This window comes from Ambystoma mexicanum, chromosome 1q (assembly GCF_040938575.1).
Source record: "Ambystoma mexicanum isolate Mex_15411 chromosome 1q, UKY_AmexF1_1, whole genome shotgun sequence".
NCBI classification, from domain to species: Eukaryota; Metazoa; Chordata; class Amphibia; order Caudata; family Ambystomatidae; genus Ambystoma; species Ambystoma mexicanum.
In genome coordinates this window covers 89796795-89822722 of record NC_090922.1, presented here as the reverse complement: position 1 = coordinate 89822722, position 25928 = coordinate 89796795, and the positions used below count along the sequence as shown (strand labels likewise).

General features: G+C 44.8%; 1 protein-coding gene across 3 annotated transcripts in view; it reads left to right on the top strand.

The window, feature by feature from the left end:
* Positions 1–25928, top strand: part of CPNE7 (copine 7) — a 1149025-nt gene that overhangs the window by 84913 nt on the left and 1038184 nt on the right. For all 3 annotated transcript variants that reach the window (XM_069635582.1, XM_069635584.1, XM_069635583.1), the window contains exon 2: positions 9711–10955. In XM_069635582.1, the coding sequence (XP_069491683.1) occupies positions 10773–10955 (183 nt within the window). In that variant the 5' untranslated portion in view covers positions 9711–10772. The remainder of the gene's footprint in view (positions 1–9710; positions 10956–25928) is intronic.

Below are 25928 nucleotides of genomic sequence, written 5' to 3'. Positions count from 1 at the left end.
CTGCCGCAAATGACTGAGAACTTGCCCCATTGCCAAAAATTGACATTGATTGCCCATGTAAAAGTATTGGCATCAAATCCTCAGGTACTGGCACGATAGCTTAAGATTAGCAAACAAATGATCAGAAATGTGCCCCAAATCCAAAGATTTCCATCAAATGCCCGGGAATCAGCCCCCTTGCCATCACTGCTCAGCCTCCTGCCCCATTGCCAGGGTTTGCCAGGACATGCCAAGGTACATACTCTATCTAAAAGGGATTGCACAGGAAATTCCTAGAAGCTTGCTACCTTTCTGAGAATTGCTAACAACTAGCCAGATACTTGCTGCGTCACTAAAAATTACTATTACCTGCTCAGCTTCACGCCCAACTGCCAGTGATTGCAATTCAATATACTACCAGTTATCACATTGCTAAGAATTGCCAGCAACTGCCCAAAATCGTGCGTCATTGCCAAGGATTGGCATCAGCTGCACAGGGACTCCCCAATGCTGCCATGTCTCATCATTCCCGCCCCCTACCCCGACAGTTGCCGGTTCCTCTTAGAAGCAGGTGCGTGTGAGAAGAGCACATTGATGCTGAATGTCTCATTGCCAAGGATTTCTGGCAATTGCCCAGATACCGTTCGGTGCCGGCCACACGAGAAGAAGCAATCAGTCTTGCTTCACTCTTTTCCTGAAGAGTGAGTTTGAGGATAACAGGGGAGATTTGAGGAGGAGGAGGAGGAGATGGGCGTGAACCTAGGCAGTTGATGGCAAGCCTTGGCAACTTTGTGACAGCTGGGAAATTGATGGCCAGTTCTCGATGGGGGAGGGAGGCAAGCGTTGCTGCTTTCTCCCAGCCCAACCAACCTCATTTTTGCTACTGCCATTGCCACGTGATCACGGAGGTGGTTAGGGGTGGGCGAGAACATCAACACTACAGCTCACCTTGGCACTGCTTCCCTTGCTCCGCCCACCTTCCTTCTCCCACTGTCTGTGCTTTACGGCAGTGGGGAGACAAAGGAGGCAGGGAGTTTTTCTGTCTCTTGCTGTTAGGACAAGGCCTCTTCTCTTTCAGTTATAACAGGGCTTAAGCTATAGTCTCTCTTCTCTTTCAGTTATAACAGGGCTTGAACTATAGTCTCATTTCTCTTTCAGTTATTAGTCAGCCATCAATACCTGATCTGAGAATCTCCTGTGTCTTGTGTCTGCATTTTCCAGCAGGTTTGGTGGGTTTGTGAAGGCAAATGTCAAAACTGGATATTTTAAAAAGTCACTGGCAGCACATGCGACATTATGTTGACAACAATTCCTTAGTTTCAAGGCCAGACAAAAAAAACCTTCTTAAGAAATGTTGGTGACTCTAGGGCTGTCACGAAGAGGGTGCCGGTCGCAGACATACCAACATTCTGAAGCCCTTAAGAGGGAGATTTCAGCACCGAATTCGGGAGAATTCATTTCCCCCATAGGAATGCATTGGGGATATTGTTATTTTAGGCGGGAGACAGTAAAAAATAGCACTGTTTTTAATGAATAAATCAGGAGTCTCCCGCCTAAATCGGGAGGGTTGGCATGTATGCCAGTGGGGCAACACGCCCCGCACCTCGAGGGGTGGAGGGGCCTCGCAGGGCGTGGGTGCACTCTGCTGAGCCTTTCTAGGCCGTTAAATGCAAAAGCCCATCAATGCGTACTTCTCTGTGTATGCGTGATGTGCTTTTCAGCACGCACATTATAGGGGGTCATCTAGGGCTGGACTGGCCTCTGGGGAACTCTGGAGATTTCCCGGCAGGCCTCTGCACCCATGGCCTCTTTTGTGCGGTAACCTATTTTATTTCCACATTTTCTCATAGGAAAAGACTTACTTAATGTGTAATATGGGGACACTTTGAAACTGACCCCCACGGCCTCTTTTGGATCACAGTGCACCCTGCGGGTCATCGCTTGATTGCTGAAGCTATCAGGCTGGTGCCCTTCACCCTCTTGGGCTGTTAGCACCTCTTTCCCCTGGCCATGGCAGGATGCTAGCTGGCCGGTAAAGGAGCCTGATTACCGGCAGCGCCCATTGTGTGCCTCAGCTGTGCTTTGCCCACTAGGTTCACAGTTCTGAAGCTGGTGTGAAGGATTTGGGCACCAGCCTCGCTGCTGTGTGTGCCCTCCCAATGCGTTATATAGCATTGAGGCAGAAGTATGCCCCAGAAGATGCACTGCTGTCTGCCCTGGCAGATGTCGACAACTGTGTTCGGATCTGATCAATTGATCCTGTAATGTATTCCTTATTCACTGTGGTTCACCCAATGTGTGTATTCACCATAATACAACTTGTGTAGAATGTGTATCTTTCTTTGGGTAATATATGGATCTAATGCAATAATCGAAAATTAAATGTATATTGATAGGTTTGAGAGCCACCATAAGTTAAGAAGATAGCTCAATGTGTTTAGTACTTGTTGCTTTGTTAATATGCCACTTCATATTTCCCAATCCAGACAAGGTCAACTCAACCTTTCCTCTCTTTGAAGTTGAGAAACGAGCCTAGAATCACTTGTGTACAGGCGTGTTATAAATGACATATCATGTCATATTTGTGTGTATAAATACTGTTGACAGTAACACTTTCTGTGCAACAAAACAAAACACCTGCAGAAAAAAGCATAGTTATTTAGCTAACATAGCATAATTCCGGCGCATGTCTGTTTAGCACCCTAATGAAGAGCAGGATGCATTAGTCTGGAGAGGTGGTTAGGTAGTCGTCACATTAGGACAGTGGCACCCACCTGCAAAGGCCATGGCTCTCCTTTGCCAGAGGATGATACTGTGATCCCGAATGAGGGAATTTAATTGATTGTAAGTGCTGGGCTATCGTCGTATGAATGAGTCCTCACATTCTGGTGGCATGGTTTTGCCAATTGCCTGCTTTTTCCTTTCACCTAGGCCATTTGAGTAAAAGGGTTTCTAGACAGACGTGAACTGACCAAATATCAAAGGTCACTGGTGAGCTTATTTTACTCAAACTCTTTTCCTTTTCTAGAATTTCAAATGTTCTTCTTCGCCTCATGAGTACCGATCTGCAAGTAGGTATCAAACAAGGACTATAAGCTGGTGGATATTTCACACATGTTGTACTTTGAGTGTATCTAAACCATCAAAATACACAGTAATTGCACCTTGATGTTTGACATCAACTAAGAAGCTATGTAGTCAGGTGTTGACATTGTATACCAGGCTTAAGTCCCAACTTCACCACTGACCCAAAGCCTGTGATCCTGGTCAATACATGTATTCTCATTATTGTTTAACCTGTCAAAACTTCCAATCCCTAAATATTTGAAGGTTTTCAGTCACTAAAAGTGCATTACTTCTTTGAGGAAGCTGTTCAAACAACCTGCACGCATAGCTTAACTTGCTCAAGTGTGTCTTCATGTATTATTTTAGGGAGCATTCCTATATTGCACACCGCAAAGCCATTTGTTTCTTGGCACCTTCATGGCGACACCACTTGAAAACATTAGGCCTCATTATGAGTCCGGCGGTAGCTGTGCTGGCAAAAATGGCACGGCTGTCCTGGAGTCATTTTTTTTCCGGTGCCCGGCAATGGGGACTTACCGGGGCATTACCGCCCTGGCGGTCCCAGTAATTGCCCATTGCCGGGCACCGAAAAATATGACTCCCCCTTCCCACTTGAGTCCCATTGGACTCAATGGGAATGGGGAGGACGGATGCATCAGCACCATTCATCAATGGTGCCGGTGCATCCGTCAAGGTCTGCGAGCGGGTGCCTTTCTGGCAGGCTGAACGGTACCCGCTCGCAGAATTCGTAGTTTGCCAGTCAGGAAACAACAGTACCAGCAAGCTTACCGGTATCATTGATTCCGGACCGGCAACCTTGTAATGACCCCCATTGCCTTCTTCTAATCTCTGTCTATGTTCGAATAGATGCCCCTTCTTGGTGACCTCTAACTGGTATCCACTGGCAATGCTATGGTATGTGTACCTTCCGCTTTGCTTCCAATCTGCCTCCTATAAGATTGCTTAAGCACTTGTATATCCTGTGAGGTTTCTAATCTGAGTTCTGTTTCTGTTCTGGGAATGTGTTCCTTGTTCATATGGCTACTGATTTGTGTCCTGCTAGTGCACTACTGGTGGTGTACCTTCCTCCTCTCTGCTATTGTTGAACTGAGTCCTGTACGTATGGTAGACACAAGTCCCCACACCACGGTCTGCTAATGTTGTCTTTGAAATACTGCATGTTTATTATTCTCACTGTCCAGTTTGGTTTTTCCCAAGGGCCTTGAAGCTGCATGGCCATTGCCTGGGGAAGATATCAAGCTATGGGTTGTGATTGGGTTGGGGGTGACATACACAGATTCGTGGATGCCTTCATTTGTTTCGTTTGAGAGGGGCCTCAAATCTGTCTGGGTCCCAAGATCCCTTAAAATGATCTTGCGCAAACCAGAATGTGTGTTGCATCTCTTTGGCTCCATAGAAGGCGTTTCATATCAGTAAGTTACCGTGTAAGTGTGACTGATGAGGTTCAATGCCATCAGATGTGTAGGGGCAGAAGGGGGAGGGCAGTGACTCTGCTCTCCATCCTTCTTGCCACAAAAGATTTGGGGGGTCATTAGGAGTTTGCCGGTATTGTGCTGGAATTTCCAGCGCAATACCGGCAAACCGGCACGTGGCAAATAGCAAAACTGGCAACCGGACCTACCATTACTGGCCCCTGATATCCTGGTATTACTGGGATATTTCAGGCGCCAGCAACGGCAGTCATTCCTCATTCCATGGAGTCCGATAGGACAGAGCTACGTTATAATAGAGAAAACATAACAAGGCCAAAAAAAGTATTTTTTAAAATCGAATTCTGAAAATACCTTTTCTTTTTTGTACCCCCCCATTTTTAAATGTGGCTTGAGACCCCCACAGCCTCCCTGCACCTCCCCTACCTTAATGAATTCCCTTACCCCACACCCCCACCTATTTGTTTGGTGAAAAGGTGCAAAAAGAATTTAAAAAATGGTCAATTTCGGCCTCACTATTTTTGGGCATTAACTCATAGGACTCCATGGGGGGAATTGCCGGTAATACCGATACCAGTACTACCGGCAGTTTTTTGCCAGTGGGGTCCCGGTTTACCTCAAGCTGTTGCCTGGAGGTAAATCGGGCCCCCCCACCAGCAAACCTGTAGTTTTTATGGTGCAGGAAAAGTGGCTGTAACGGAATTACCGCAACTTTTACTGGCACTTTTACTGCACCGCCAAACTTCTAATGACCCTGTTTGTGTTGATTAGAACCTGAAAACAGTGGACGAAGAGAGGAAACAACTCTTTAGCCCTGGAGACATGCAGCTGCTCAAATGCACAATAGTTGCTCTAATCCTTCAAAAATGTGTCATGCCCGTGGAGTTTTCATCCGGAGTTTTAAAGTCCCTTTTAAAATTAGTATGTGTGTAAAGCTATAATGCATATAATATAAAACCTAGCTGGGAGATAAACGTTGTCCCATAGAGAAACAAAGCTTTGTTTTCATTTATTTGCAGTCTTAATAAAAATAATTCAGGCTCCTACATACATAAACTGAAAGGGGGCATTCTCGCATCCCCTGGTAGTGGTGCCAGCCCAATACAATAAGTTGTAAGGGTGCCTCGCCAAACTCACAAAAACCTCTGACCGTCATGGGTGAGTCCTGCTTGCTGTATGGTAGCTTGACCTCTTGCCTTGTGGGTTGACTGAGCCCTGCTCATTGGGTAAGGGCCTACACTCAGGGGGCACTCAATGTGCGTGTCACTTGGGGAGGATCCCAGTACTACAGTCTAAATTATTGCCAAAAACACCCCTCACCCCCAGATCCCAGATAAAGAGGGTAGGGCATTCCTCTCCAAAACCACTATACGCAGCGGCCAACTCTAATAATTTTGTATCACTCATACACCGGAGTGAGTAAAACAATTGGTTGCCTAAAAAAATGTCTATACCTATAAGGAAACATGTCCACGCTGGTTCTGGTAAAACATGGCAGTACTACACCTAAGAACATACTTCAGTTGTCTTTGCCATTAAAAACACCATGTCACAATATGAAACATGTTTGAAAGGACTGCACCAAAATGCCAGTCTAGCTGCATAACAACACATTATGCTTGCTTTATCTTAGATGCCCAGTAAAAAATGAATGTTCTGCTGCAGTAAGAAGTGGCTAGATTGGCTGCCCCGAAAATGCCAGTCTAGCCACGTAATCACACTTATCTTTCTTGCTTTATCATAGATGCCCAGTAAAAAAAGGCCATGTCATAGTAGGAAACGGCTCGACTGGCTGGCACAAATGGCCAGTCTAGCTACGTAATGACACTTAACATGGTTTCTTTTCATTGATGCCCAGTAAAAAATGTCATGCCACAGTAAGAAATGGCTAGACGGGCTACCCCAAATTGCCACTCTAGCCACAAAATAAATATAATCATTTCAACCGTTAACATTTTTTGCTGGGCATCTACAATAGATGCCCAGAAAAAAATGCCATTGTTCAATGCCCCCACTTCCACCCCCACTGCCCACCCACTACCCATCCCTGCACAAATACACACCCACACACATTCACACAACATTAATTTGTTCATTCACTCACTCACACACATTATAATGCATAAAAATGAAAATCTTACCTGCACGCAGCCATGGTCCAGCCTCAGCTCAGCTACCACCTCAAAAGAGCCCTCCTGCATAGCACGAAAGGACCCAGGAAGCCAGGAACACTTCCTGGTTCCCCCACATGGGCCCACAGGAGCACTCTATTGAGAGCATCCTGCTCTTTTTGTATGTGTGGGGAGGTGCAGGAGTGCCCCTCTGCATATACGAACGTGCAGTGCCCCAGCCTGCATCACCAATAGGCCATGCAAGGTTGGGGGAGCAAAAAGCACCAGGCCTTCCATGGCTCATTTAAGATGCATGCTGGAGTTTGAACTGTCAAAGGGAAAACGCGTTTCTCTTTGACAGTTCAAGCCAGCCCAGGACCACTGCCTGGCCGGGCTGGCGTGGCTCCTCCTTGGTGGGCAAAGGTGCAGGTGGGTCTCTGCAATCCCTCCCATATTTTCCAATGAATAGTTCCCTTCCCTCCCACTGTTGTCTCTCCCATTCCTTTCCCTCATATTGCTTTGTTCTCCCTGTCCTCTCTCATCCTCATTCTTTTGCCACTCATCTCACTCATTAGATCTCTACCTCTTCTCTCCATCACTCCCCACTGACCTCACACGTTGTGTGTCTATTCTCCCTCTCTCCTCTTCTAATCCTCCTCCTCGTGTCATTTCCTCGCTCCCACATAGACATCTGTTATTTTGCTCCTCCCATTTTACGTACCTTTCTTTTCTAACTTTCCTCTGTGTCTCCCCATCTCTCAAACGTCTTCCATTATATACCATTCTCATGCCTTCCCTACTCTCTCACAGGGTCTCATATCTCAACTTCCCCTCTCATAAATCACCACCTCCATCTCTCTGACCAAATTCCCACGTACGTTAATGTCTCCCTCTTTTTTTCTCTCGCTCTTTCTCTCCCACGCGCACACTCATACACACTCTCCTCACCTGCTCTCTCACTTACACCATCCTATTTTACCCCTGCCTAGCCCCTCCTCTCTTTTTCTCTGTTTTCTCACTCTCATTTACCTTTTAGGTTCTCCTCTCGCAACCACCCTCTTTTCCACAGCAGCCTCCTCTCACAAACCATCGCCTCTCCTCTGTCTCCAACTCTGTTGCTCTCCTGCACACCGCATCCTCTTACTCAAGCATCAATGACCTTTCTCACTAGATGTGCCCAAGCATCCCCACTGTCCTCACAAGCATTTCCAAATCTCAGTTCTAGATTTCGCACTCTACTTGTCACCACGAGCCTGGCCTCCCTTCTATCTCTTGCAGTCAGACTCTCACTCCAGCTCGGTCCTACCCTTACCACTCCCCCAGTAGTCCCCTGTATTCCTCGTCGCTCATACCCCGGCCTCCCTTCCTCCCAGGCTTCCTCTCCCCCTACCTCTTATTTTCTCACTTTCGCCCCAATCGCCGCTTTTTCCACTTTCTCCCTTCGGTCTCCAGCTACCCTCGTGCCTGTTGCCCCAGATAGCTCCGAGCCTCAGCCTCTTTCTCTTCTTGAGGGTTCTCAGAATGTTGTTTCCCTCCCCACTTCTCTTCCTCTTAAATTGTGTGCTTCTCATCACTCTCCCCATCGCCTTATTTACCTGTTTTCCTCCTGTCTTCATCTCAATCCAATGTCCCCCATTGCTCCACTCTCGTGTTGTCGCAGACCACCCTCTTGCCCCCCTTCTGCACCTTATTGTGGATATGGTCTTCGCTTCATTTCTCTACCGTTCTCTCTGTTTGCGAGCCTAGTCTTTTCTCGCTTTCCTTCCGATGCTGCGCCTTTCAGTTTTCCCATTGTAGCTTCCTATTCATTTATGTTTTCTACTACACTCCTTCTCTTTATTTTTCTGTTTGATCCCTTTTCTTCTGACCACATTTGCCTCTCGCCTTTATCTCTTTATGGTTTTCTTTTTTCTTTCCATCCCTCTTCTCCTCTTCTTTCTCTTTTATATTGTTTTGTCATTTTGCTTTGTCTTGTCTTTCATTGTTTTCTTCTTTCACTCCTTTAGTTTCATTCATTGTCTCCACTCTCTTTCATGTGCTTTACTAGCCATCTTTCTTTCTTCCTTCCCTCTTTCTGTTGCTAGTTTTCTCCTCCATCTTCTCTTTAATTATTTGTGAGTTCTTCTCTTATTTTCCAATTTTTTAAATTATCTTTCAGTTGTTGTCGCTTTTGCTGCCTCTATCCTTCCATCCCCCATTTTGGCAGGTGAGTCTCCCCGTACGTTTTTTACTGCACTGTGTCCAGAGACCTGCAAATATGTAATGAAAGTGGAGGAAGTTTGTTGGCCCGCCAAACATCTACTTAATGGGAGGGGTACCCCAAGACCCAATCCGCTAACCCTATGTCTTCCGGAGGAGCATAAAGGGTGCTTGATATGGGTAGGGTTGACTTGTCTCCTTTGCCTTCTGCCAATATTTACTATTCAAAAATAGACACACAGTCCCAATTTACCCCTCTCTTGTTGCAGTGGCAAGTCCAGTACACCTTTCCTATCAACCCTCACTCGACCCTCTATGCTGTTGCTTGCTGCACATCCGGTTATAGGGCATTTGCATCCCCTCCATCCCCTCTATTCCACTAACACCCCAAATCCTCCTCATCTCTTGCAGAGCCACATGCAACAATACCCCCAAAATGGTAGAGGTGTGCTTTGTAAGAACACGTTTTACTGCATTACATGTCGTATGCAGATGATTCAATGACCTGCTGTAGGGTTCGTATGTCCGAGTAATTGGAAAATACGAGGCATAGTTAGAAAACAGGAAGGAAAATAGAAGAGCCAAGGAACTGGGGTACATTGCTGTCAAATACAAAGTTGTGAACTTGGGGAACGCGCACAGTGGAGATGAGGGTATTGGAGATCAGCAAACCAGAGAGGACCCTTGGGGCTACCATAATGGATGATCAGTGTGATAACATAAAAGGGGGTAAGGGTGAAAGAGCATGTTTAAGAAGAAGCACAACTAGCAGAAAAGGGATCTTGCTTTACCGCTGTACACAACACACCTGTGATCTTGTTTTATCATTGAGGCTTTCATAAAGTTTGATGTAGAAGCATCTCATTTATACCATTTAAGCTAACCAGAATCTTTCTACCAACAGAATCAAAGAAGAAGCCTTAACTTGTCGGCGATGACCCTTGCCCGGACAGCCCAGCACGCGTAAAGTCCAATGCGGATGCAGTGGGAGCTGTGGAGCGGTGAAATATCCTTATAGACACACCACTCTGCCTCAGCAAAAGGTTCCAAGTCAGCACAAGTTGATCTAAGAGTTCCACCTGACTCTCTGGAGACTGCTCCTGCCACCTCATCCCAATCCAGCCTGGACCACTTTTCACTTACTGAATTTGGAGGTTGTTCAGAATTCCTTCCAAAGGAAGTGCTCACGTTCTCAATCTTTTTACAACATTGATCTTCTTCCCTAAGGTCCTTTTACGCCATACGACTGCTAAAGACCGTATAGTAACACAACGATACCCAAAACCAACCCATGGGAAGTTTTCCTGATCCTTCGTACAAGATGTTCTGAAAGACAGAAAGGTCTCTATTGAATGGAAGAGGCTGACCCAGAGCCGATAGTAGAAAGGTAGCGACTGTCAAAATCCAGCATCATCTATCACCATTGCACAAAGATCCTCCCCACTCTCAGTCCAGGGTGTCTCGGAAGCCATTGCTAAATGGTTTGATTGGTCTTCTCTACTTGCTGTCAATTGGACTCACGGGCAAAATTGTGGGAAAGTGGCAAACCCAACAAGCATAGTGTCAAACATAATCTTTTTGATGAACTTTTTCTGAAAGTGGTTATAGGTGAATGTGACTGTTGTACTGCACCAGGATCGGACCACGAAGAAGGCTCCTATTCTGAGAGCTTGTCACTCTTAATTAACTGCTGCTTGGGCGGTTGCTCTCTGCATCACTACCTTAATGCCAAGCATTTACTAGGGCACACCGGTGACCAGAAGATTTCCTGCGAGGCGCTGTTGAAGGCACAGTCCTTTAGCTGAACACCATCTTGGTGGTGCACTTTATGTCTTCCCGTTATCCTCAAACTTTCAGCATCTCCCTCTTCCTCGAAAGAAGGCCTGCCTCCCAGTGAAAGTGCCCCGCGCCGAATTGGAACCTGCCCTGTGTTTTTCCTGCTGTCTGCGTGGCTCAGGATTGGAACATGAATATCAATGAGATCTCGGACCTGGCAACCCAGTCCCCGATTGGGGGGGTGGTGCCCACCGCCTGCGTCCTGAAGGTAGAGCTGCGGGTCTGCTGCAAAAACCTTCTGGACAGGGACACCCTGAACAAGTCAGACCCATGTGTGGTGCTCCTCATGCAGTCCCAGGGGCAGTGGATGGAGGTAGGTGCTTTATTCTCGCGATCCACATGTGGCCCATGGAAATACAAGTGCCCAAGGAAGTTCCATTGACAGTAGAGAGGCATCCAGAGAGTTGGGGGGTGTTTAAAGACGTGTGAGACTTTTTACCGAGATGCCAGGACCTCTGAACCGCTGTTGGTGCTGAGTGAAGTCAGTTACATGTCTGTAGGCTCTGTAGGGTCAGTAGTGTGGCCACTAGCAGCGTTCTACCCGGGGCACCACCAAGCTAATTGTTAGCAAGCACAGACATCCTGAAATCAGGGCGCGGACCCACATTGCGTGCTTCCTGTTTGCAGTTGCTCCAGCTTCCTCTCCATATTTCTTTCTGTCTCCCCAGTAGAAGATGGTTCTCTGCACATTATTGGGCCCCATTAGAATGGTAATCACACCCCACCCCCCGTCCCCGATGGCTACTAATACGTTGTAAATCAGTTAAAACTAGAAAGGTCCTCCCTTGTCCTGGCATGCCACTAGCTTAACATGTGTACATCACATCCCGAGAGTCACATTTATGTATAAGCACAAGTGCCCTGTCTATTTTCCGGCAGACATAGTACGGGCGAGCCCCTAGATTGAGGACATTTGTTGGTGAAATCAGAGGTCACTTGACCAATGCACATTTGTTTTGAATGTTTGATGAAGCAAAGACCTACGTCCATGGGGTGGCAGAGCACTTAACAGGAACACCATTGTTGTAGCAGGAGCATCTCCAGCAGGAGGTGCTGTACGGATAACCGTGGGATGATTCATGGTTTGGGTTTGGAGTCTGCTTGAGACTGGACGACAGAAATCAGAACGTGATGGGGATGGATGATTGCATTTGAGCTATTACCACATAGGAGACTCTACGCTTCTTTTTTCAAAGACATGTGCATATACTGTGTTGTAATAGCTGAGCTTTCGCAGCATCTAGAAGCTATTTTGATCTGATGTAAATATTTGTCCCTTGGGGAGCATAAATAGATGTTGGATTATGGTAGTCCCTTAGGTGTCACCATAATTGCATCTGTGATATACGAGCATGTGAGCATTCTCTCATTACTTGCACAGGACTGCCCCTCCAGGGAAACACACTTTACACTGGAATAGTAGGTACACATGGCTTAAGTTTCTTAAATTATTATATCGCTTGGCAATCACTTCACACTTTGGAAGATTTGTTACATTGCTTATAAGAACTTTGGAATGTTGGCGCTCCATTGCAGGAAGTGTGGTGGCAGAGGGCAATAATGACATTTTAGAGCCAGCCTCTGTGGGCTCCATTGTGACAGCGGCACAAGTTAATGGTCTCGAGCCACAGGTAAGGGCCCCTAACAAGGGTGAGGATCACCTGGCACACAATAGATCCCAATGGTTAGGGCGCTGACGCCATTAGAGCTACTAATGGGGAAAAGGGGAGAGATACAGAGCTTGTCCATGATGTCTCCTTGACCACTGCCTAGTATATGCTCATCGAAAAAAAGGGAAGCTTGGAAAGCAGGCTTTACAGGTGATTAGGGCCTCCATTAAGCTTGCTGATTGGCTAGAGAGCTGGTAACAAAGAGAAGAACACCTGAAAATAATGGAAGGCAGGATTCTACTGGTGGTTAGAGCCTGGATTGTACACTTTCTGATTGTCTAAAGTAAAGAAAACATGCTTTAATATAGCAATAATGCCTGCATGCTGGATTTGCTGGTAACGCCCCGGGGACCAAGTTGTAGGCCAGAGCAAAATGAGGGCCTTAATGAGGGGCCCCACTGCTGGTACTGGGAGATGTAGCCTGCAGACAATGGCATTATTACTATTAGCACTCCATGACTCGAATCCAGGGTGCTGCTAGCAATTTATTTCTTAAAACGAACAGGCCGTGAACTTGCAGTGACCCGTTCATTCAAACACTCACCTAAGATGGCCACCATGGAAATTGAAGGCGTGGCTCCATGTCGAACCCCTCTTCCATTTTCATGGTGGCCTGGAATGTGGGAACAGGGGCGGATGTGGCAGCACAGCAGAGAAATCGGGTGAGTGGGGTGGGGGTAAAGGAGCATAGGAGATGGGGAGAAGATGGTGAGGCAGGCACTTCCAGCTTGCTCGTAATGAGGGCTTGGATCATGGGATTAAGCCTGCGATCAGAGCAGCCTGATTGGCTGCAGCGCTTGCCTCGGGTTCTAACGGCTGGTATGTCTTCTGTCCCAGCATTCCAGTACTTCTGTTTTGCCTTTCCGTTAAAGAGAACATACTTCTCTCAATGGGTGGAATTTTCCAATAACTTTATGGACCTGCGGTGAGGACCGTACAGAGCAGTAGGTTCTCTCAAACATCATTGCAGACCCAAAGTGCCCAGTAGGGCTTTTTCCACAGATCTATAGGGCTATAGTAAATGATGCAATAATGTTTTTATGTGATGCCCTAACCTGGGTGAGATATATTTCATAGCAATTTAATAACATGCTTTCCCTGACCTGAGAGTCCGTATGAGGTTGGACACGATATAGGACAAGTAGAGGATACTTAACTGAATAGATTGCCATACCCACTTCCCCCAGTCCTTTCACTGACTCTGTTCCAGTCCCATTGACCTTCTGCAGGAACGGCTCTGTCGGGAAATCTCCCAAGTGCCCGACAGATCAGCCCCCCTCTGAATTCTTCCACCGGCGACTGGAATAAAACCTCAAACGGCTTCAGTGATATATATATATATATATCTGTACAGTGGATCAATAGTATATTGATTACACATCTTCAGAGGCTGAATTTCATTCTCCTTATCCCTCAAGGCCCACATTATTAATAGGGTTTGTTCATATCCAGAGAAGTATTGTTTGCATATTTTATTTTAAGGATGCAGCCCTGGTCTTTGTTTCCTTAAGGTGATGTTGTTTGGGACTGGGGTGAACACAGAGGGGGGCATCCTAGCATCCCGTGCTTGTTTTAAATGAGGATCTACAGTACATCATACAGCCTGTGTAGCTGTGCAGCGCCACAGAGGAGTCCACAGAACTTGCTATGAGGTTCACTGGTTTATTAAGAATGAGAGAAGCGAAGGAATGCTTATTTGGATATGTATATAAAAAAGAGTGTCCTTTCTAAGGTCATAATCAGTGTCAGGATAAGTCGAGCAATATGGCATATCCCTCGCTCTAAAAGACCACTGGTCCAGATTCCCAAAGGTCCATGTTCGGTTCTGGAAAGCAAGGTTCCTGAGGTCACGTCCTCAGGATAGCGTCTAGCAATGCACTCATAGTGTTGGGGAGTTATAATCTCCCTTCACACTCCCTGCAGCCCTGATGTGTCTGACCCTCTGAGGCTCGGGTCTTAGTTGTGTTTCTTTCCTTGTCTGCATTGCCTCCTGGGAATTGGAGTTACCCTTCCATGGTCGTTGGACCCCTCTTGCCCTCAGGGGTCTGTAATCAGCAGGTGCGTAGTTCCCCCTCCAACCCTAGATGTCCACTAGGATTCATTGTTTGACATGGGACAACTCCACTAGGTATTTTCCTCTAAATTGGTTGGTCTGGATAGGACATTCTCCCACTAACCTGGGTACTAGTTCTAGGACCTTGGGCTAGTACTGATGTCCATCTCAATGTCACACAGAACTCAACCCACTCTTTCTGGTCTTGCTGGTCATGAGAATTTAGAGCCCCACCTGCTCTGTCAACCTTAAGTGATCTAGTGCATCTGACTCACTTTCAGAAATCATAAGGGTGTATATCACTCCTAACTCACTCCATCAATCTTATGAAGATATATGCCATCCCTTACTCTGTCTAACTTTTACCAGCATCTTTCCCAAGGTCCTCATCAGGTCCCCATCAGGTCCCCTGCCTTAGACTGTATTTCCAACCTGGATTCTGGATTTGACCCCCATAATAAGGGCCTTGAGTGACCGGCACCTTCCTTCCTGGTTTTCCTTGGCCCTGATTGGCATTGGCCCCATTTGTTTGCTTTCTCTCCGTGTGAGTAAGCACTCTTCCTTTTTAATCCTAGGTGATGAGGTTGCCTAATGCTTTAGTTCATGTCCTGACCAGACCCACCAGGTTAGGGTCAGGCAGGAGTGTCAATGCTGCTTCCCGTGTCAGTTTTTCTGCCTGCCAATTTCATCGGGAAGTGACTGTCCCAAGCTAGCACTCAGTCTACCACATATTCAGAGAACTGGCTCTCTCGTCTCCCATATATCTGTGCGTCTTTGCCAGAGATCAGTAAGGAACATGAAATGTTGGTCGACCTTCTCTGCATTGGGAGGACTAGAAAGCTCCAAAGGATCCCCCACAAGGGAAAAAGTGTGCGTTACAAGGGACGGGCCACACGAAGTCCATAGTACACCCACAAATGCACACAGCAAAGCATATTCATGGATGTGTCCTCGCAACCCCTTGCAAAAGAGTCGCGCAAATCCCTCGATCTCTCCGCCAGCCAAAGACAGGGGTAAGTACACTTGCACACAAGATTAGCAGCGTGGAGGTGAGTTTGCATGTCGGATTCAGGGTTGCGTGCATGCAGACGGGGTTCTGATCAGACATAGGGGTGCGTGTATGCTGCGTCGTGAGGTGCTGGGATAGTTTATAGGGGTTGGCACCCAGATATTCAGAGCTATACCCGAGTTATGAACTGTCATATGCACGTTGTCGGGGTGCCGGCAACAGTTATGGGGGTCTGTGCGCAGTTTCCCGAGATGCAGGCCTGCTTGCAGGAGACCGCACACACTATTTGAAGGGTGCGTGTATTTTCAGCAGGGATAGCGCGCAAATGTTGCTGTTCTGACTTTTTATGCTTTGCGTGGGCGGGTGTCAGTGATGTTCCGGGCGGGACTTGCGAATAGGGTTACTTTGCGCAGTAAATTCCATGAATACGCGGTGCGCACATTTTTCATTCAGCACGCAGGCTTGCGCAGTGTTGTTCTCGGGGCACAGCAATTGCGGGAGAAATGCACACTTTTCCATGAATCGGGCCCTTAGTCTACTCGCAAAGGGAAACTAAAACGAAGAGAAGCCCTCCTCTAGCGCTTCTCCAAAATTAAATGTTATAATATAGAGACTTTCTCGTTTTTAGGTTCCATTTGTCATTTTTATTGAGAATTGATGGGAAGACAAAAGAATGCAAAAAATTGAATTGGTTTAAAGTTTTTCGTTGAGTTCACTGAGTTGCTGTGTCCCACGTTGTCACTTGAAAGTTGCAAACCCTTAGTATAATTTACTCGGCATTTGGGTTGATGGAGAGACAAAGGAATTCAGAATTTAAATTGGTTCTAAGTTTTTAGTTGTATTCACTAAGTTGCTGTATCCCACGTTGTCACTAGAAAGTTACGAAGCCCTAGTTTAATTCACTAGGCAGTATTGGCCTCAATTTGAATTGGTTCAAAGTTTAGTCAATGTTGTCTTCACGTTGTTGCTCGAAAATTGCGGAGCCCTAGTTTAATTCACTAGGTAATATTATCCTCGCGAAGCCCTAGTTTAATTCACTAGGTCATATTATCCTCAACACGTGTTTCTCCGCCACATGGTTTATGGCGGTTCTTCAGGAGGAATTTGTAGGTAGATAGGCAAATGGAAAGATCTGAGAGGAAAAAGGTGGGAATAAAGAGAAAAATGGGCAATTTTGAGCAGAGTGTCTTATGTTGACGTTTATACAGTCAATGTTGAGTAAGATACTTACAACTAAATAACAATGGAAAACCATGAGCAGTCATTGGAAAGACTTGGAACTACTTAATGAAGATGAATACCGATATATGATCACAACTAATCCGATTACTCCAACAATATATTTTCTACCTAAGATTCATAAGAAATACATCAACCTACCAACAAGCAGACCAATCATTAATGGTATTGGATCAATCACAGAACACATTTCAGAATATATAGATCATCAGCTTCAACCATTAGCAAATTCATTGGCATCATACATCAGAGACACCACGCACATTATCCAATTGATCGACAATATACCTTGGAATGACAACTATTGGCTAGTAACAATGGATGTAACAGCACTTTATACAAGTATCTTGCATGAAAAAGGACTTCTAACCACAGAATACTTCTTGAAAACACGATCTATATCTCTCAACGACCACAACAATATGATTTTAGAAATGTTGCAATTTACCCTTCAAAACAATATTTTCATCTTTAACAACATTCTCTATCGACAAATACAAGGCACAGCCATGGGAGCAAAATATGCGCCATCATATGCCAATCTCTACATGGGCCATTTTGAGATAGAATTTGCCTGGCAACATCAATCATTCACACACCTAAACAACATAATTTTTTGGGCCAGATACATTGATGACATCTTTTTGATTTGGAACGGACCATTAACAGCATTTAAAGATTATTTCAACTATCTAAATCACAACACCTATAATTTGAAACTAACCACAGAATACAGTCAAACTTCAATCAACTTTTTGGACATCACCTTCTATATCGATAACAATACCATCTGCACAACACTGTACACTAAACCTACATCTGTTAACAGTCTACTACATGCCTCAAGCAGCCACCCCAAACACATCATCTACAATATACCTTATGGTGAAATACTTAGGGTCAAAAGAAACTGTTCAAAAATTGATGATTTCAAACAGAAAGTAACATCCACAATGAGCAAATTCATCTCAAGAGGATACCCAAACAAACTTATCAAAAACAGCTATCAGAAATCTTCAACTAGGACCAGACAATCGTTGTTACAAGTAAGACCTAAAATCGACAAAACTGTGATCGATCCACACAGAACCATCAATTTTACCACGAACTATAGTTCTAACAATTCAATCATTCGGAAAATTCTTAGCAAATACTGGAACATCCTTAAATCAGATTCTGACCTTACAACGATCCTGGAAGTCAAACCCACCATCACTTTCAAGAAAGCAAGCAATCTCAAAAAAATGCTCAGTCCGTCACATTTTGAATTGAAATATCCTGATGAAAAATCCACTACACAAACAATGTGGCTTCAAAAACCTATCAAAGGCTATTACAAATGTGGTCAATGCTCCATGTGCCAATATGCAGAAAATGGTAAAACAACCGTCATCAAACCCAATGGCACCAACTTCACCATACAACAGCTGATCAACTGCAATAGTCAATTTGTTATATACATCATTCAGTGCGCATGCAAAAAATTATACATTGGGAGCACGATCAGAAAACTCAAGACAAGAATCAGTGAACATATCAGGGCCATTACCAACAGAGATACAAGATCACCAATAGCCAATCATTTCACAGAATCACATCATCCTTCTCAGATCAGTCAGATAAAATTCTACGGAATAGTAAAATTGAAACCGGCCCCAAGAGGAGGGAATCTACAATTAAGACTTCGACAACAAGAAGCAAGATGGATTTGTATGATGGACACTTGCCATACAGGTCTTAACACAGACCAGGAGATATGTCATTTTTTGTAAATCATAATAAGAGATATTCACCTCTATATTACTTGGTAAATCTTGCAACAAAAATAAGACTACAGGAACACTAGAATTGGATCGAGCAAATATGGCGCTCTTAAAAAGATAAACAACCATTAGATACGTGCGCGTGACGTCATTACGTGATGCAACGTGCGAATGAAGTCATTCCGCACGCGACACACGCATGACGTCACTCCGCACGCGACTCTATGTGAAACCCATTCACAACATGTGGAGTTCATCGACCACATCAGACAGTATCGAGAGAGCGGGAAAAACACCGTTCACATGGTAAGCAAGGCCTTTTTACAACTATTTACAATTCTTAAGAAAACTTGGTATTTAGACTAACTTCGTTGCTTCGAACAATCTTTAAGCTCAAAGTCCGCACAAGTAAATTTAGATACAAAACCAAACCGCACTGTTCCAAGGCAACATATGAGTTCATTTACATTGTTACAATCCAGGAATCAGAACTTTTGAAGTATAACGAATAAGGATGATTATGACTAGATCTTTTTGGAAAGTACCTTTGACCCAGAGATACAAATATAATACTAGATGCTCTTCACTCTTTCAGACCAAACCGGATGGAATTAATAATATTACCCACATCAAAGGAACCATCATATACACGAACAAGATTTGATATTTAGTTGTAAGTATCTTACTCAACATTGACTGTATAAACGTCAACATAAGACACTCTGCTCAAAATTGCCCATTTTTCTCTTTATTCCCACCTTTTTCCTCTCAGATCTTTCCATTTGCCTATCTACCTACAAATTCCTCCTGAAGAACCGCCATAAACCATGTGGCGGAGAAACACGTGTTGAGGATAATATGACCTAGTGAATTAAACTAGGGCTTCGCGAGGATAATATTACCTAGTGAATTAAACTAGGGCTCCGCAATTTTCGAGCAACAACGTGAAGACAACATTGACTAAACTTTGAACCAATTCAAATTGAGGCCAATACTGCCTAGTGAATTAAACTAGGGCTTCGTAACTTTCTAGTGACAACGTGGGATACAGCAACTTAGTGAATACAACTAAAAACTTAGAACCAATTTAAATTCTGAATTCCTTTGTCTCTCCATCAACCCAAATGCCGAGTAAATTATACTAAGGGTTTGCAACTTTCAAGTGACAACGTGGGACACAGCAACTCAGTGAACTCAACGAAAAACTTTAAACCAATTCAATTTTTTGCATTCTTTTGTCTTCCCATCAATTCTCAATAAAAATGACAAATGGAACCTAAAAACGAGAAAGTCTCTATATTATAACATTTAATTTTGGAGAAGCGCTAGAGGAGGGCTTCTCTTCGTTTTAGTTTTGTCCAAGCCCAGGTCAACCTCTGTGGCATCCCTCCATTTGCAGCATCTCTACTTTTTTTCAAATTCAATTTAGCTACACTTCTCCATCAGAGCGCCAACACTGTTTCTAAGGTTGAAAAAGTCTTTCTCAATCTACTCGCAAAGGGCTAACATTTCCCAATTGAACCAAGTGCCACAACAATTGTACACAAATTCGTACATGCTGCATTTTTTCTTTAAGGCCTGAGTTGCAAATGGGGAAAAACTCTTCTGGTGACCCATACAGTGGCATGACGCCCAGGCAGGAAGCAGCCGTTTAGTCAGATGGTACTGGTGACAAGGCTTTACATGAGTGCAATTGCTTTAAGCAGATTTGCTGTTTATCGGGGAATAGAAAAAAGGAAGGAGTGTGTTTGGGGGTGTGAGATGCGCTTACTCCCGTATTTAAAAAAAAAGATGCATCTGTACATTATTATCAGTCTTGCTTGTTTTTCAGGGAACAAGCAAAATATTATAAACACAGGCAAGAAGTATAGTAAAGAAAGGGGGCAAATACACTGATGCAGAAGCATTCATGTAAAGACATGGAGCCCTGGCACCATGTGCAACCAATGGGTAATGCTACAATAAGGCAATTCTAGACAGCTTCCTCTGGTGCCGCCGGGAGCATGGCACACATGTAAGCCATTTCCACTCAGTCTCCATCAGGAGGGAGTTACAGTGCCGAAATGCCATTGTGCTGGTGCGGCACACATCCTTGCATGACCCCAATTCAGCAAACTGTGGAAGGAGGAACCTTTTTCTGCTCTATCTTGTAGGGATGAACCCTCAGGAGAGGGTGGCCTGGCTAGTGGACCCAGGGTGTATCCATTAAGGCTGGTCACCATGTGAGAACAAACCGCAACGCCTCTACTTCTGTTCCCAATCCTGGTCTCATGCCTATTCCAGTTACCCAGAGAACCGACTGCAGCTGCGCAGTCCACATGCCACTGGAATATCTTCATAGTAAGAAAAGAAGCCCAAGGAGAACGCTGGCAGCCACCGTCCATGTTTATCTCCAGCTATCTGTGCTGGGACAAGGCAACGCATAAAAACAACATGCTTTTGCTGATGCACTCTGCAAGTCCTCCCAGAAGCATAGCTGCCACTCCGCACTCAAGTTGGTACCCAATCACCGGCGCCTCAATTCGTTTTGCAGAACTTTCTGTTCTCAGTAGTATACATCACACTGATGCACTCCATGAAGTCACAGACTCTCTGGTGCACCAGGTCCTGTCTTCCATCACCCTTGAGTTGTAATCATATGGTGAGATTCCCCCCTTATTGCCCCTCACGATTGACTCATTGGATTCAACCCAATGTGATCAGGTCCATTCAGAATGGCGACCAACAACCCCGTCATCGACCCTCATTTAGTCTTTTCAGGGTCATGGATTTTAGGGACAGATTCATGTATAAACAGTAGGTCCCATGCTCACTGCTGCAGTGATCTTGAAACCTGTGTGCCGCCGCCCATCACTGATCCATATCGCTATTCTGTTTCGGGTCAGATATGCTGCGATAGGTTCTAGCCTTTACCATTTGGCAGCTAGACGCTCATAGGCCCTCTTGGGTAGGTGGACCCTTATATTATTATTATTATCATTAGGGTATTTATTGAGAGCAGACCTAGCTTCGGGAAGCAACAGAGCACTTTGCAACTACGTAAGATCGTTATGGTACCGATACAGGCATTGGTCGTCATCACCTTAGGGAAATTTTGATGAGCAGGGGATCAAGTCTGGAGCAACTGCTGTGCATGCTTGTTAGTAAAGTGTCTTTATTCTCCTCCCTGTGCTTTTCCCTCCAAATATTGATGAACCGCAAATCGTAAATCCTCCTTTGATGAACTTTTTGTACACGATAGTTGCATCAGGAGACATGTGTTGTGATCTCTACAGGGCAGTGTTACATGCTAGATTGAATTCCTACATTAATATCACCTGCCCCCCCTCAGAAAATTTAACATGATGTCATGTAAATTGAAGAGGAATGGTTTTTGTTGTGTGTTGGGTGCAATACAATGATCTAGAGTGATACACATGCGCCCCTCCCCCAGCGTCCCAGGAGAATACGATGTTCCTTCTTATCCCCAAATGAGTCTTTCGGATCGAAAGGGGCATCTCTCTGGAAGGCTATCATGATGCAACTTGTTTTCTGATCTGACCGAGGCATATCGTCTTTGAGGATATCATTTGCCCATGACTTTTCATCTGATCAGACCTGACAAGGTGCAATTCCACAAGGCACAAAGCTTCCAGGTGCTTGCCTCAAGTAACGCCAACTTTCTTTCTTTTCTTAGGGGTGTTATGATGTACTTTGTCATTACTGTATAAGGAGTGTGATGTAGTTAACACTTTACACAGAATGTGATGGCATCACAAGGAGAAGCGTTGTTTGCGTCTGTTGCTGTTCAACTTGAAATAAACCCAATATGAACCCTTTCTGGAGTCTGTGCTTTATATCCTAACATTGGCAACGAGGATTTCTAAGGATCAGACCCCTGGCACGTCAACTTAGCTCCATGTAAGAGAGAGCAGCTGCTCCACTTTGCCCTCAGCGTTGGGGCAGTCAGCGAGGGGAAGGAGTAGCTGAGGCAGGCAGATCAGGAGCCAGCTAGCTCTCACATGGCCTATGAGGAAACCGGGAAGAAGTGTCAAGTGCCCGGTGTTGATGCGACAAACAGGTAGAAGCTGGCCGCGGTCGACCAGGAAGCTGAGGGAGGGGTGCCCACCCTCTAAGAAGCCGTTCCGCCCACCCAGGCATTGATGGGGTGAACGAAGAAGAGAGGCACCGCAAGAACCCATTCCACCCAGTAAGTGAATTTTACCTGATCCCGAAGGCTCCCTGCCCCATTGAAATGCCAGTAATTTTAATACACTTTGTAAGGCACTCCTAAAGCTGCAGGTCATGCGCACGCGCAGTGGGCACCTGTCCTCTCTTTTAGGGATTTATACGACTGTGCGTACAAGAAGAGTCGCTATTGAAATATTACGTACTGCATACTGAGGGCATTGTATTCCTCAAGTGACACATGTTCCATCCACAATTTGTGCAAAAGGAAACGAAGCAGAAGGGTGGAAATGAATAGAAAGGAAGAAAAAAGTCACAGTGTTCCATACATGTGAGCTGCACTCCAAAACAGGAGAATGGCAATACCAGGAGTATCTGGTCCTCCTGTCTTCATGGTATCACTGGACCCTGCAAAAGTGAATGGGGCACAATGGAAGAAAGGCTTCATACATTATATTAAGGCTGCGTGTGGGAGCACTTATTCAAATGACAGAAATTCTCTCTGAATGCATTTTCTGGGCTATGAGGGTCAACGCATTTACGACACCTTACCCAATCTAGCAAATGAGGGTGGTGGCAACAGTGCAAATTAACTGGATAATGCACTTCTGAAGCTAGACTTGCATTTTAATCCCAAAATAAGTACCATCTTGGAGTGGTACAATTTTGGTGTCCGGATGCAAGATCAGGGAGAAGGTGTTGAGGAATATGTGATTGGCCCTATGACATTTAGCATTGTGTTGTACATTCAGGGAGTCCTTTGATGAGCATATACTGGATCCATTATTTATGATTCATTGTAATTGCAATAAAATAAGAAAGGAACTATGGCTAAAGGACTAACCCCCATTGGATGAAGTTCTAGACGTAGCAAAGCGAGTCGAACATTCCCTAACTTGCGTTGCAAAGATATCAGAAAAGGAGTGCAGTGAAGCAAAAGTAGAGGTATTGAACATTGCAGATGGAAAGCAGAAGAAGAAAGGTAAGAAAAAGCCTGTGCTGAAAGGAAATGCTGACTCCAAGAACAATAGACCAAGAGGAGAAAAGATAGAAGATCGCTTATGTTTTAGATATGCCAGCAATACGCACTTTGCAGGATCAATGGCATGTCTGGGTAGAAGAGTTATCTGTGCAAAATGCAAAAACTTTCAGTTCAATCAGAAGAAAGTATTATATGTTAAAGAACAAGGTGGGCATAGATCTTCTGAGGAGATGGATGGATGCCATGTTGAAAATGTTATTTTTAACATGATGCAGTGTGTAGATGAGGAGGAGGAGTGTGAGCATACCTATGCGAGTATAAGAGTGAACAAAAGGGAAGTATCTATGATGGGGAATTCTGGGATAAAGATATCTCTTATATCGCGGATGGTATTTGAGCAAGATATGGGAGGTGATGTACAGAATTTGTTAGAGCCAGATTTGAATCCTGGCCGGTACACCCAAAATGATATTGACTTACTTGGTTACTTTGAAGCTAAATTTGAGTTCAAAGGGAGGTGCGTACAAGGAAAGGTGTATGTGACAAAAACAGGGAGGACACTTCTGGAGTGGCGTGATCAAAAAAGGTTAATGACGAGACTAGACCCGAACACCGACGACGAGGTATTATGCGTGGGATCCACATTCAGTGAGAGTTTCAAAAAAGTGTTTAGGAAAGGAGTGGGGGAAGTAAGTGGTATACAGCATCAAATTGCTTTGAAGAAAGGGAGTGTGCCGGTATCAACCACATTACAGCCCTTAGCATTAAGAGATGGTGTGAAAAAGGAATTAAGTAATTTGTTATCAGTGGGGATCATTGAGAGGGCTGGTGGAGTTGCATGGACATCCCAGTTAGTTGTTGTAAAAGGTGATTTGCGTCTGTGTGTGGATCTGTGTGAATTGAATAGGTGTGTGTTGAATAGGTGTGTGTTGATAGATCAACATCCACGACCCAACATTGGTGAAATGCTTGCCATGGTTGTGCAAGGGTAAGTGTTTTCTAAATTGGACATGGCATCGGCTTAGCATCAGGTTGAACTTGAGGAAAGATGCAGAAATCTGACAGCATTCATAACACATGAGGGAGTGTTCCAGTTTCGCAGAATGCCCTTTGGCCTTGTCCCTGCATCGTCAGTTTTCCAGAAAATAATGGAAGGCTCTTCCAAGGAATGAGAGGCGTGTTTTTTTTCCAAGATGACGTGCTGGTGTGTGGGGATCCAGAGAGTGAACATGACAGGGTGTTGGATAAAGTACTTAAGATTCTGTAATCTAGAGGAATGACATTGAGGGAGGAGAAATGTAAGTTTAAGGTGAACAAAGTTGAGTATCTTGGCCATGAGGTGTCAGCACTTGGTGTGAAACCAAAGAGTAGCATGGTGAATGCCATAGAGGAAGTAGAGAGACCAAAATCAAAAGGTGAACTATGCTCATTTTTGGGTATGATAGAAATTTACCAGAAATGTGTGAAGAATTATGTGGATAAAGTTGGTAATGAAGATGCAAAGGAGGATGATGTATTAGAAATGTTTTTTTATAAACCATGAAGGAGTAGTGAGTAAAGAAGAGTGGGTTGAAGCTACAAACAAGGAGTTGGTGCTAATGTGGATTAAGACATACATGGAAACTGTGTGGCCTAAGAAGGGAGAATTGCAACAAGGTGAAAAACCTTTCTGGTGGGAACGTGCTATGGTCCCAGAGGCAATTAGAGGTAGAAAAGTGGATTTGGCTCATAGCGGGCATGTTGGCGTGACAAGGACAAAAGCCATCTTGATGAGCAAATACTGCTGTCTAGGGTTTGATAGAGATGTTGAAAGGAGATTGGCAGATTGTATTCAGTGGTTGAAAGTGGGTAAGGGCGTGGTGGCCAAGGGACAGCCGGTTATGGAATTTGGTGTTGCGTGCAAGGTGTGGGTGAGGTTGCTGTGCTGTGGACATTTTAGGGCCTGTAGAGTTAGGTGGTGGACGTGGGAAATACATTTTGGTACTGGTAGATTTGTTCTCACAATGGTGTGAATTCAGTATAGTTTGCACAATTTTTGGTGAGAATGTTGTGGAATTCGTCCAGGACATTTTTTGCAAGAGAATGTCTTCCAAGAAGTATAATAACTGATAATGGTACACAATTCACGGGTGGTTGTTTTGTGGCGTACATGAAGAATTGTGGTTTAGACACAAGCGGTCAGCTTTATACCACCCAGAAGGGAATGGCATGGTGGAGAGAATTAATAGATGTGTTCTGGAGGCCATTCACATGGTTGGTGCATGTAGGATGGACATGAAAATGGCCATTTAGGAGAGAACATATGCCTTGCAGATGTCACAACATTCCGCAACAGGTGTGAGTCCATTTGAGCTTATGAGGGGCCACAAAACCAACACCAAGGTGTGCCCACCATGGTTGGGA